Source organism: Tachypleus tridentatus, chromosome 1 (genome assembly GCF_004210375.1).
Source record: "Tachypleus tridentatus isolate NWPU-2018 chromosome 1, ASM421037v1, whole genome shotgun sequence".
NCBI lineage: Eukaryota > Metazoa > Arthropoda > Merostomata > Xiphosura > Limulidae > Tachypleus > Tachypleus tridentatus.
This window is the reverse complement of record NC_134825.1, coordinates 153,134,222-153,148,682: the sequence shown is the minus strand read 5'-3', so window position 1 is coordinate 153,148,682 and position 14,461 is coordinate 153,134,222. Positions and strand designations below refer to the sequence as shown.

Genomic DNA, 14,461 nt, shown 5'->3' with positions numbered 1-14,461 from the left:
ACTGACTGTTTCTTTGACTATAATTGTCCCTTTACCCTGGTGGAACTAAAAATGGCCCTTCATCGGTCTGCCAGTACGTCTGTTGGACCTGATGATATTCATTATGACATGCTGCACCATCTATCTCCTGCTTCTCTTGATGTCCTTCTGATTGTTTTCAACCGGATCTGGCAGGAGAATGTTTTCCTGATGCCTGGCCAGGCTATTATTTTACCTTTCTCTAAGCCAGGGAAAGATCCCAAGATTCCTTCAATCTACCGTCCAATTGCTTTGATGAGCTGTCTCTGTAAGACATTAGAAAGGATGGTTAATGCTCGTCTTGTTTGGTTCCTTGAATCAAACAACCTCCTCTCGCCCACCCAGTGTGGGTTCCGTCGACAGCACTCCACCACAGACCACCTAATTCATCTTGAAACATCTATCAGAGAAGCCTTTCTCAACCGCCAACATCTTGTATCAATATTCTTTGACATAGAGAAGGCTTACGACACAACATGGAGGTATGGCTTTTTGCGAGACCTCCATACATATGGGTTACGTGGCCATCTACCCATGTTTATTAAAAATTTTTTTATGGACAGGAGATTCCATGTTCGTGTGGGTTCGACACTTTCTCGTTCTTTTGTACAGGAACTTGGAGTCCCTTAAGGCTGTGTATTGAGTGTTACACTCTTCAGTATAAAGATAAATGCCATCACTGAACAACTCCCTCTCACTGTTGCAAATGGGCTGTATGTCGACGACTTTCACATCTCATGTCAGTCATCAAACATGAGATATATTGAGCGGCAACTACAAACCGCCCTCAATTGTGTATGGAAATGGACTCTGGCGAACGGCTTTAATTTCTCTCTCTCCAAAACTGTATGCCTGCACTTTTGCCGTCGATGGGGTATCCACCCTGATCCTGAACTTCATATCGGTGAAGTTTTGCTGCTAGTGGTCCCGGAGACCAAGTTCTTGGGACTTATCTTTGATCGTAAACTGACCTTTATACCACACTTAAAGCAGCTTCGGGTCAAATGCACAAGAGCACTGAACATCCTCCGTGTTCTCTCTTCTACCAGTTGGGGGGCAGATCGCTGTTCAATGTTAAAGGTATATCGTGCTCTTATTAGATCGAAACTCGATTATGGATCAATGGTCTATGGATCTGCCAGACCCTCGGCCTTAAAGATGCTGGATCCCGTTCATCACCAAGGACTTTGACTCTGCACTGGGGCTTTTCGTACCTCTCCAGTTCAAAGTATATACATTGAATCTCATGAACCTTCTCTACACCTTCGCCGTTTGCAACTATCTTTACAATATACTTCGAAACTTCATTCCTTACCAAAGCATCCCACCTGGAAATGTGTTTTCCTTCCTCGGTAGGCAGTACTTTTTCAGAACAGACGATCTGTCATTGCTCCGTTTGGCTTTCGCATCCGGGAGCAATTGGACGAATTGGGTCTGTCCTTGGAACACATTGCAGATTCCACAGGTCGGCCCATCCCACCATGGCTTATTACAGCCCCCAAATGTGACCTGTCTTTCAGTCACCTAAAAAAGGCAGATACTCAAGATTGGAAGTACCGTCTTTTATTCAATGAATATCTTTCAAACAATCATTCAGTTCCCCTTTATACAGATGGTTCCAAATCAGGTAATTCAGTGGGCTCTGCTATGGTTTGCTATGGGCCAGTAGTTGCGCGCAGAATCCCTTCTACAGCTTCTGTGTTCACTGCTGAACTGTATGCCATATCTCTTGCCCTGGATCATATTGCAGCTGAGCAGTACTCCAACTGCACTATTTATACTGATTCGCTTAGTTCTATACTTGCCTTGGAATCGCTACACGTTAGCTCACATCCTATTCTCGCTTATATTCGAAACCGACTGGCCCATTTCTCATTAGCAGCTACTTCAAACCAGTTTTTCTGGATACCAGGCCATGTTGGTATTCGCAGGAATGAGCTTGCAGACATGGCATCTAAATATGTCTGCTTCAGCACCATCACTCCTATGCCTATTCCGTACATGGACTATGGTGTTGTCTTCAAGGCTCGGCTTCGTGCCAGCTGGCAGTCCACTTGGAATGAACAACGTGACAACAAACTTTTTCAAATCAAACCCAAAATTGGAATTTGGCCATCTAGCTTCCGTAAAGTTCGGAAGGAGGAAGTTGTTCTCACTAGGCTACGCATTGGTCACAGTTTTTTAACTCATCATTTTCTTTTATCTGGAACTAATGCACCAATGTGTAGTTTGTGTAACACTCAAATCACTATCAGCCATATTTTACTTTCTTGCCATCGTTACAATTCTCAACGACGGCAATATTTTAAACATATTTTTTCCCAGGATCAATCTGTAACATTGGACAGAGTTATTGGTGATGGTGACTCTGTCCACCTTGATAATGTTTTTTATTTTTTAATGGCCATTAACCTTTTTAATCTCATTTAAGTGTTGCATATTTATTCATTACACCTTTTTAATTGTGGTTCCTTTTTTACAGTTTTAATCTCTCTCCTTCAATTTGACATTGGACAATGGCCAGAACATTAAATAACTCGACACCAGGACTGGAAAGGCCAACTTCAGGTGACTAACGCTCCTGTTTGAACTATCCATTTGAACTACTCGTTAGTCATCCTGGCGAGTTTTTATTATACTTTTGCTGCATATCATTTCACACTTTTACTACTTAACTTTTTAGTACTGGCCATATTGACTCATAACCTGGAACCAGGACTGGAAAGACCAACTTCAGGTGACTGACGGTGGTTTTTATACTTACCTGTTAGTCTTCCTGGTGGGTTACGATCATTACCATTCTGCTACAGGTAGTTCTTTATAACTTTGTTGACTGGATGTCAGCATTGGTTTTTACACCATTTTCTGTTTTAATTGCCGTTTTGCTTTTATCTTCAATTACTTTTACAAATTTTACTCCATTTACTTGACTTTATCTTTTTACTGGACATTTGGCTACTCATTATTACGATTTTGCGGAGTGTCTTTTAAAACTTTTATTCTTTTACATTTTGATAATAGCTGTTATGACACATAACCCAGAACCAGGACTGGAAAGGCCAACTTCAGGTGACTGACGGTGGTTCTTGAACTTACCTGTTAGTCTTCCTGGCGGGTTATGATCATTACCATTTTGCTAGAGTAAATATTTTACAACTTTGAAGACTGGATGTCACCATTGGTTTTTACACCATTTTCTGTTTTAATTGCTGTTTTGTTTTTACCTTCATTTACTTTTACAAAATTTACTCCATTTACTTGACTTTATCTTTTTACTGGACATTTGGCTACTCATTATTACGATTTTGCGGAGTGTCTTTTAAAACTTTTATTCTTTTACATTTTGATAATAGCTGTTATGACACATAACCCGGAACCAGGACTGGAAAGGCCAACTTCAGGTGACTGACGGTGGTTCTTGAACTTACCTGTTAGTCTTCCTGGCGGGTTATGATCATTACCTTTTTGCTAGAGTAAATACCTTACAACTTCTTATACTCTGCCTTCTATCTTAACATTGTAGACTAGGTGTCAACATTGGTTTTATACTTTTTTGTTTTACCTTCATTTCCATTTATGTTTATTACTACATTTATTTATTTATTTTTATTTGTTTTTTACATTTTTACCGAATGTCTGGCACAGATAGCCTCGCTGCTTTGTGCCATAAACACTAAATCAATCAATCAACCCATTATTTTACAGTGTTTTGATTTTCTTTGTATTGCAATTTCATTTCTTTATGATGTGCTTATTTTTTGGGGGACAGTTAGACATTTTGAGAAACTTGTACAAGTAATTCTAAGATCTTCCAAAAGTTATTTATTATGGTATTTGCACTTCATATCCTGCACAATAGGGTCTTAAGCTAGATATGAACACTGTGCTGAGTATTCAACTGTAAGAACCAAGTTATTCAGATAATTTTAAAATAAGCAGTCTGTCTTCAATCATAGACTCATTTCCATGATTTAATTGATAATACAGTATGGTGTATGTTAAGATTAAGTGGGTGGGGGGAAGGCAGTGAAATGAGCTGAGCCTAACTGCTGTGCACTTGAAGTATGAACTTTAAAACTAATCCTTCACTATGAGGTTTTTAATAAGATAAGACCACTCATAAATGAAACAAAACACCTTAATACTATTTGTAAATTTAAATAAATATCTATCAGTAAGCATGCAAGAAAATATTAGTTCTGATTAAAGCATACCTGCATCTGAACCCATAAATGTATTTTTTGTAACCTTTAGTAACATATTTGTTTACTTTTTGTTTGCTAGGTTGTTTAAGAAATTGTTGAAACTTTTACTAATTGTTGTGTCAAAAGATTGTGATGAATTTCATTCTTTATAAATTGCTGTAGAGAAACACCACCTATAGAACATTTTTAGAAACACAGCATTGTTTCAATGGTAGTAACAATATGCAATTAGAGAAAATGTGAAACTTGTGTGCAAGTGTGTGTGTATGTGTTTTTAGGTTTACAATATAAAATTTTATGCTGGTTTTGTTTTATCTAATTTTGAATGAGATCACACAAAAATAGTTTTCATCTTAGTAATCCAGTGGTATAAATTAAGGATATAAATATGTAAAGGTGAACAGTATACATTTTTAATTGCATCAGTATTATCTTTCTTCAAAAAAATCGTTTTTGCTAATATGTTATATAAAGTGTGTATATTCTACACTTCCTTTAGTTTTTGTAAAGGATTTTGACAATCTCATGATGTTTTTGAAGATATAACTTCTTTTCTTATTTGACTGAATTATGGTTTTAGTACAAAAAACGGATCCATAGTGAATGGGACTTTTGTACTAATAATTTGGAACTTGTAAAGTTCAAATATATAATTTATATGAATCATTTATCAGTTCATCACAAAATCATTTCAGCTTCTCGTGTCATATTTTATTAGAATAATAGCTATTTTCACTTAATACTCTAAACTCCTGATATGCGTTCTTTTTTGTTGTGTTATACTAATTTTGTGTGAAGATTCAAAGTTTGTCATGTTTTTTATAATTATATTTAAAATTTAATTAATTAACTATTATCAGTGACTGCCAGTAAACATGAAATCAAATTGAACTTTATAATTCAAAGTTTTAATATTATGTAGGGTTTACTTTGTTAATCTGTAAAGGAAATGTTTAGATAAATTTACAATTTTCATTTCTATATATAACAACACTCCATTCACTGAATTACGAACCTAAGATTTTCCTTCTACTCATATGATCTTTTAAGTTTGGCATAACTTACGTACTTAAACTTTAAATATTGTTAAGCCATAATGTACATTTATAGCCTCCAAGCTTCTTGCTTTACTTGAAGTGTAAAGAAGAAAGTCAAACTCAGATGCTGTGCACCTCCCATCTTTCAAGAATCAGTAATTCTCTGATGTTTGTTAATGGGTTATTTATAAAACTAGAATGAAAAGATTTTGCTTTTGCTTTACTAAACTCCTTATGACACTTATTCATTCACATGCCATGTTTGGATATATATGATATAGGTTTCTATTGTGTTTGCTTTTGTAGGGTTTGTCTCAACCAGGTAATGGGAATTTTAAAATTATTTTATAGGTTAGTTAGAAAGCCAGCTAAATTACAATGGTCTTAAAACTTTGTTTTGTGTGCATGATAATATTTTGCATTTTGAATTGCATATTTGGAATTTTAAAAAAAATTAATTTTGCAACACTAACATTGTACAAAAACAAAAAGACTTGTGAGGTTTCAACTTCCAATAGTTTCTTGTTTTTATGTATATGTTTCACTTAATTTTCCATAAAAAATGCATAAAATTAAAAACAAATTAGAAGCAAAATGGAAAAGAATTAAATAAAAAATTACTCAGTTATATGGATGTACTTGTTACAAGGTGTGATTGTGTAGTATGACCTTGGCATGTGTTTAATTGATCATTTATTTACACAGAGATTTTCCTGGATTGATAAATGGCTTTTGAGGTACTCTGAGAGGGTCTAAGTGTAGTTGTAAAACAATAGAGCTAAATGGACCCAGGTTGTATTATTGCAAATTTTGCTATAATTAGTGTTAAAGTATAGAAAATAACAGATAAAATATTAACTTTTGATATTCATTTAGGATGTTTTTGAGGTTACGCAAATGAAATGTGAAAATTTAATTTTTAACATGAAAATTACTTTGAACTTCGAATATTGTAATCTGAGTGAAACTGACTCTGAAGGTTCACAGATAAATCTTTATTAAAAATGAGATTTTTATGCATTACAAGTTTGTAGTATTTTCAAAAGGTTTGCTGAATGTTATCAAGATAACATTTAGTAACTTTGGAATTATAATAAACACAGTTGCAACAGAAACTTATCCAATGTGTTAATATGGGAAAAAGAAAGCAACAGTATCTGCAAGATCTGATGAGGAATAATGTGGAAGGTGCTAAGTGTTGCTGTGTAATGTATTTCTTGATATATTTACATGTGCACTCACATGTATGATAATGGAATCATTATGGAAATACACAAATGGTACATGTACAGGAATCACAATCAACAATGATGGGAAATAGATGATGAATTTACTAAAAATATTACTAACAGAATAGGTACCAGACTGGTGAAAAACACATTCATTTTAATCATTAAGATAGAACATAAAACAGCACATTAAATTAGCTGTGTTTATTACTTAGTGGATTTTTAATTTTGATCAGAAGCTGATATTTATGCAACAAAACATTATTACAGCAAAATAGAACAAAAAAATAACTTGTACAGTGAACTAGTATTTTTAATGTGTATTGAGCTAATTCTTTTATATAGAACATTACACCTTATTTATTTGCTCTCACATACTTTATCTCTGTATGATTGTTCAATTGCTTTATGACCTCCATTTTTGTATCAGCTCTGCAGTGTTAAGAATTTTCAAGTCACAAGATTTTTTAAGTCAAACCATGTTTGTATTCCATTGATTTTTTTACTGTTAATATGATAATTCACTGCATCTGCTCTATGCTTAGAATCATTTTTTTAAAGATGAAGGATGTCCCCAAGAGAATAAAATAATGAATAACAATCTGTCTGTATTTAATATCATTCAGGATGCCATCCATTTTGTGGAAGTTACTGTTGCCAGTAGACTAGGTTCAGCCCCAAACCTGTACTTAATTCCCCATCATGCTTTACTGTAGGTTTATTAAATTCAATATATTATTTTTTTCTGTCATTGATTGTTCCTGAACAACTTGAACTTGTAATTAATTTTTAAATAGTACATGCATGCAGCTTTGAATTTCCCTCTGTTTGTGGTCCATTTTAATCCATTTGGGTTCTCTTTTCAGCATCATTTTTTGAGCTGCTGCATAAGTACTAAGATCTCTGTGCTAATGTATATTACATCTCTTGAGATAAAAAATCACATCTATATTTATAGTAAGATAATTGAAAAGATTTGTATTTAACCATTGTTTATCTCTTTAAAATCATGCTGTGACATATTTAATACTGTGTTTGGAATATTTTAGTTTTCTACCTTTACCATTTCCATTATCAAAATTGCCACTTTCACGTAACCTCTTCAGTGTCTTGTATACATCTCCTGTTGGATGACAACCAATCATACTGTACACTATCAACACGACTGTACTCTACAGTTTATTTTCACCATGATAGAGTAGCATTTCCGTATTGTTTACCTTCTATATACATTTAGACTTAGTGTTTCTATAAGATAAAATTCAAGAATCTCATTAAATGATTTACTTATTTTAATTAACTCTTTAGACAAGGATACAATTTAACTATCTCACATAAAATACAAACAGTTGATCAAAATTATTGTCATTTTTAAAAATCATATCAGCAATGTGCTTGATTTACCCGTTTTCTTTCTTTTCTTCCATATTTCTTTAGAAGGTCAAAATATAAGAGAAGATCTCTTTGACCTGATTGCGGGAATGCAGAGTAGGAGAATGGATGAACAGAGAGCAAGCTTACCAACTCTCCCTGGACTAGGAGTTTCAAGAAGTTTTAGTACCAGGAACCACATTAACAATAACAATAACTCCCTGGGCCATCATCTTTTACACAGAATGTCTGTAGATACTGCAGCCTTGCCAGATGATGACTTCTTTGATATGTTGATGAGGTGTCAAGTAAGTGTATAATATCTTAAAATTTAATTACTTTATATAGTAAATGTCCAGCTTTTCCTATATTTAATTACATTACTTTATCATGCATATTCATAAGTAAAACACATTTCTGATTAAAATAAAAGTGCTTTACAATAAGGAAAACTGTAATTCCAAATGTTAAATGTATTGTAATCAGTATACCATCTTAATTACCCAAGACTTAAAGACAACAGCTGAAACATGATCAACAGGGTTGTGAAGCCCAGCAATTGAACAATAGTCGAATTAAATGTTAGCTTTCAAGCAAAGTTTCATTTATAATTTGATCTTCTGTTAAACTTCTGGGGGTTCTATTTTTATTAGACTGAAAACTTGTTTTCATTGTTTAATAAAACTGTATCCTACTTTACATTGCTCATTAGTAGGCAGGGAATAATACATTTTGTAATCCATCTATGTAATAATGTCCAAATAAGAAAATAAATGTGAAGTCTCATTTTTAAAAGATCTTTATACTTTAACTAAAGAAACATATTTTCTCACAAAACATGTTACTTAAGTATAATTATCTCATATTAATTATTAAACAAATTCCATTTAACCCATTGAATAAGAGAAGTACTAAACATGTATTTTTTTGTTTTTGTTTTTAACCAATCATGTATAATTGTATGAGGGATGCAGGAGGTTTTATTTTCATTTCAGGATCTAGTTCATGTTTTTATTTTAATGATTTTATTTATAACCATACAACTTTACTAATGATAAACATTTAATAAATGTCGGGTATTGTCATTTTAATGTTGTTTCAAGGAACCTTCTTAGAAAAAAGTATATTAACTTTATACTTAAAATGATTAAATATGCTATGCTTGGACGTATCTGAAAATATCTGAAATGTGGTTCCTGGTCTTCTTAGTTGGCATAGCTTTTGTTCTAACACTGTAAAAACAAGTATCAAATAAGACAAAACAAAGCACGCGTCTTCAATCAGCAAAATACAATATCAAAACAAACATGTAAATTAATATTAAAAAAGTTGAAACTCGCTGTATTTTGAAAAAAAACTTTCTGCTCAGTAACAAAATAAAATATATTCTAAAAATGACAGCAAAAGTAAGTATTTTGAAAATTTCACAAGATAAAAATTATTGAAATGTTAAACAAAATTATATGATTAAAAAAAACAAAAACAGAAACTAAGTACTATTTAAAAAGCTTTTTCTAAGTTTTCTGCAGTTTGGATAAGTATGAATGGAGATGCTATCTCTCTAGTCTAAAAATGGTTATAGTTACTACTGGGTATAATTTAGCAGAACAAAAGCAAAACAGATAATTCTATGGTTTTTAAATCTGCTTAAAGCTTACCATTAAAAAAAGTTCCAATTTGTAATTAGTTTGGAAGATTTTACTCTTATTATGAAAAATTTGTTATTAGGTCATTTCGTATGAAATGGCTGACTTTTGCTTAGTTGAAGAGTGACTACAATTAGCATAAGTTGGATACAGTAATTTGACTGTATGCTATTGAGTATTGACTAGAGTGCTGTGCTTTTCATTTGTCTGTCATGCCAAGTTGTATTATTACTGTTTTTGTGGGGTTTTTTTTAAATCATATACAAGATGATGTCTTCAAAAGAATTGAGACTATGTTTTTTATATGAGTTAAAACTGGGAAAAAATATTTACATCATTCCAGCAGATGGAATAGTGGTAAAAATTTATATTTGCTTAGATTGAGGTTTAAGGGCAATATTTTTGTGTTGTTTTGCTTAGTGACTTCAGGTTTCTTCTAACGAAGAAAACTTTGATATAGTGACATGTCAAAATTGGACAACTGAACTTGGGAAACAAATACAGGTTGTAATTTGAACATTGCTGAAACTTTGGCATTTAACAGGTGACAGACAGGACTGATCAGTCAGATACAAGTTATTTTGTGATCAGGTAAAGCCTGAAATTTAAGCAAGTGACAAACTTAATGGAAAAATATATTATTTATCTGTCTATTTGATGAACTTTGAAAATCAAGCAAATGGCTGATACTTATCAGAGTTTTTAAACCACTTATATCACTGATTTATGGATTTTTTAATACAAATATTTAAATTTCTATCTAAAAATATGTTGAACATTTAGTTTTTGTATTTTTAACTTGATAGTCCACAAGAATTGAAGACCAAAGGAGTAGTATGCCAAATATTACATCTCAACCTGCTAGGATGTTGGGTTCAGGAACAGTTCCAAGTGACTTACCAACACCACAACATGCACCCACAGTACCAGATGATGACTTTTTCAGTCTCATCTTGCGCTTCCAGGCAGGACGTATTGATGACCAGAGATCAGCACTTCCTTCTAAGTCTAACAGTGAAATGGATGCCAGTAGTAAAAGTAGCTGCAGCTCATCCCGCTCAGGCAATCTTCTGAAATCCAGTCTTAGGCATGGGCTCCGTGGCTCTCGTTCTACCAAGGCAGGGAAGCACTGAGGGCAAGCATATCTGCTAGGAGAGTAAGTCTGAGGTGATTGATCATGTATGCAGAACAGCCCTTGTTACAAGAAAATATATGTTGTAGTGTTATATGTAAACTATAATCATGGCTGTACCTTGCTGCACTCTCCACTGAATGTTGGTTTTTGTAACAGTGTTGTTCAGCAACCCTAAATGTAAGACAAAAAAAAACTTTTAGTTGATACATTGGATATATGTATTCATTACATTTCAAGACTTGAAGATGCAAGTAAAAAGGGAAAAGGAATACATTGTTTTTAAAAGTATTATGTATTTGGTATTCTTGCATGTTTGGCAAGATGCAGTATGATTACATTTTGTTACAGCCATACTGTGTGAGCACTATGTAGGGTGGCAGAGTGAAAAGTTAGTTTTTGAAGTATCAGAACAAACACAAAAGTAAAAATGTCACATAAGTACATGTAGATAATTATTTTGGAAGAGACTAATTTGTTGGAAACCTTTTATATTTTAATTAAAGAATTTTTCCTTTTTTAGTCCTGAACCATTAGGGAGATTGAAATGTATTGGCAGAGTATCATTTTAACAATTTGAGAGTTAAGGAAAACATTGGTTTAAGGCTTATGTAATGTTAGTTAAATTAAGAGATCATTCAGAAATTATGCTTGAGCATAGTAGAAAACACTGATGTAAAGAATTTTAAGTTCATTAAACAAATTAATCAGATGAAAACATCTGATTTTGACGAAACGCATTTGTAGCACAATATTTAACATAAGTATACTCATTGAAAGCATTAAAAGGGCTGTGAAGTGTAACCCGTTCGACAGTAATATAATTCATTGCTAGCTCTGAAACAGAGTTGTATTCATAGTTTTATTTTCTGTTAAAACATGAGTGATTTTGTTTGATTCAGCATATGAAATGGTAAGAGAACATCTCATGAGCATTAATCAGTTTTTTTGTAATAATTGTAACATTGTTTAACAGAGGCTCAGTGTTTCTTAAATTCAAACATCTATACAGTGTGTGTTTTTAATTATGTGTAGTGTCCTCTTGAGGAAACCTCTAATTGTTAATGAGGTAGATTCAAGGTAAGAGCATGTAAATTTCAAGATGTGTTATCCAGTTGTATTCATTAAAGAACTACATTATCACTAATACTGTTGAATAATTTCTTCACATTAAATGTGTGGTTATAAGGTAATCTTGTTATATCAATATATGTGCTCCTGTGTGTTGTATAGACTTGTTTGTGAAAGATTATCGTATAGTTTTATTAATAAAGTATGTATGTTGGTTAATGTATAGCATATTAGTGTTATTTGTCAATCATGTTATAAAATATTTTTAATCAGTATAAAATGTAGGAGTACTTGAAATCTATAGAGCTCTCAGTACCTTTGATTAAATTATTTTGTGACCTTCCCAGATTTTTCTATTTCGGTGTTGTAATTTCAAATATAAGCTGCAGGTGTTTTATCATAATAAATGTTTTTGTTTCTTTTGCAAAATAAAAAGTAGTGAATGTTGAGTAGTCAAGGTTGAAATTTAGCCAATTCAGCATTTCTCAAATTTGGAGTTTCAACCAAAAAAAAAAGGTCACAAGGCTGTTGTGGAAAGTTATTTCAATAACAGATGTTGTAGAAGATATACAGTAAAGTGTGTGTGCGTGTGTTGATGAGGTCACATCCTGAAATATTTTCAAAGGACTCCCACAAAAAAATTTGAAAACTTCTGGACTAACTAATAAGAGAATATCCTGAATCAGCACTTTGTAATGAATGAATAAAAGATCTTATTTGCCAAAATGATAAAGGATATCGGTAAAAATACATCACTGTATAACTTCAAACTAGTTCACACAAAATCAAGATCAATATCTGTCAACAAAATTTATACACAAGATGAATAATAATCACATATTTATCAATCAAATAAAGTAATGCAAACAATCAAACTCTTCATATCAAATCAAGATTTAGAATGTACTCTAGCTTAATAAAAAGGATTAGCTGATAATTTTATAATTATAATTGTTTACTGTTACAAGAAAACTTGTGTATGGTTCTCAGCAAAGAAAGTATATGTGATTTAGTGTTGATACCTTTTACTTGTACTTGCCTCTTAAAAATGAATTTATATCCATAAACTTCTAATAGCTTTAATTTTAAACTTTTTTTTTTGATTTGGGGACTGTTAATATTACTATTTTATATGTTATAACCATAAATTTAAAAGCCAAAAGAAAACATATTAAAATCAAACAAAATATGCTGCATTTTTAAAAAAAGATCCTAGAGTATTTTGTTAAATTTTAATGTGCTTTGTTTTGCCCAAAATATTTATGGTTATAATATAATTAATCAGAGATTGGGATTTGCTGTTTTTAATGCAGTCCTTCCTCATGATTTTGTTTATTTATTTAACTTCATTTAAATGCAATTATTTAATTTCACTAATATATATATATATAAATTTTTCATGTGTGACATCAGAAAAGGGATATAGATTTTCATGAATTGTGCATATATTAGTGAACTTTTAATAATACTAACAAAGGTTGGTGGTTTCATGAATGTTTATAATAAAAACTGAATCCTACAGTTTTTGTGTGATGAGAAATAGCGAAATGTTAACAATAGATAAAATTAAAATGTGACCATTATGATTATTATAATTAAACAACATGTTTTTTACATATAACACCATAAATATTAAAATACTACATTACAGAAGCTCTTATCATGCAAATTCAGTTTCTGAATGATGTGGCACACTACCTTAGTTGAAATATGAGGAGAATTTTATTCTGGGTGAAAACTAATTCTCTTTTGACATTTGTCATTCAGTTTTCAGGCTCTTGTACAGTTATTTGGTTGAACACAATGCTTATTGTGTTTTGCATTTGCTTGTATTTGAAACTTGTACTTTTAATTGGACATCCACTGACTATTTGAAATTCTTGTCTTTACAGCTAATGTCTTTATTTTAACACTCATTCATTATCACTAATCAGATATTCTTGTATTTCTTAGTATTTGTAACTGACTGTTTAGTTAAATTTTTACTGACTGTTTGAGATTTTCATTGTTCGTAAGTACTATCTTTAATTGATATATCAAAGATTCTTTCACTGAAAGTTGTGGCACACTTTCACAATCTGTCTTACTCCCAATTTCTAATGTCTCTATTCAAGGTTTCAAGTTGGGTATTGATGCCCTTTAAAATTCCTTAGCTATTATGAGAGTCTAAATTTTTTTTTTTGTGATAGTTAATTGAACTCATTAAAATGTTATCCATTTTTCACTAGAGTATCCAACTTTTCAAATTAATAACCAATTTACTTTCCTTTGTTTTGTAGAATAGTCAGTAATTTGTGATGTTCTTTTTTGACTTTTGATGATATTATTTTAGAAGACTAAATAATGATCCAAAGCTCTGTTTTGTAGTATTGGTTATGAATTTCTTGGTTGAGCACCTATTGACATGAAGAAGAAATGGACTAGGTGTAACTAATCTTGGGAGTCCATGGTTTGCATTTCACTGTATTATAAGAGTGATGGTCAAATCCAATTATATGATTAGACTAACCAAAGAAAGCACTGTCACCTTCTCTACAGTCTACAATTTCAAAATTAAGGATGGCTACTATAGATAGCTCTTATGTAAATTTCCATGAATTTCTAAAACAAATGAAAAAAAGATCATTTGAATTTCTTGGTTACTAACATGGCAAGTCTTCAGAGGTTTATACACATTTAAGGTTGAACACAATAGTTTTTGCCAGTTCTGAATTTCTTTTTAATTTTTACTCTAGTGTTTAGTTAAACATCA

General features: G+C 32.0%; 1 protein-coding gene across 1 annotated transcript in view; it reads left to right on the top strand.

The window, feature by feature from the left end:
• Positions 1-11,937, top strand: part of LOC143233315 (G-protein-signaling modulator 2-like) — a 62,414-nt gene extending 50,477 nt beyond the window's left edge. The window contains exons 12-13 of the mRNA XM_076469446.1: positions 7,927-8,168; positions 10,313-11,937. Of these exons, the coding sequence (XP_076325561.1) occupies positions 7,927-8,168; positions 10,313-10,639 (569 nt within the window). The 3' untranslated portion in view covers positions 10,640-11,937. The remainder of the gene's footprint in view (positions 1-7,926; positions 8,169-10,312) is intronic.
• Positions 11,938-14,461: the final 2,524 nt, after the last annotated feature.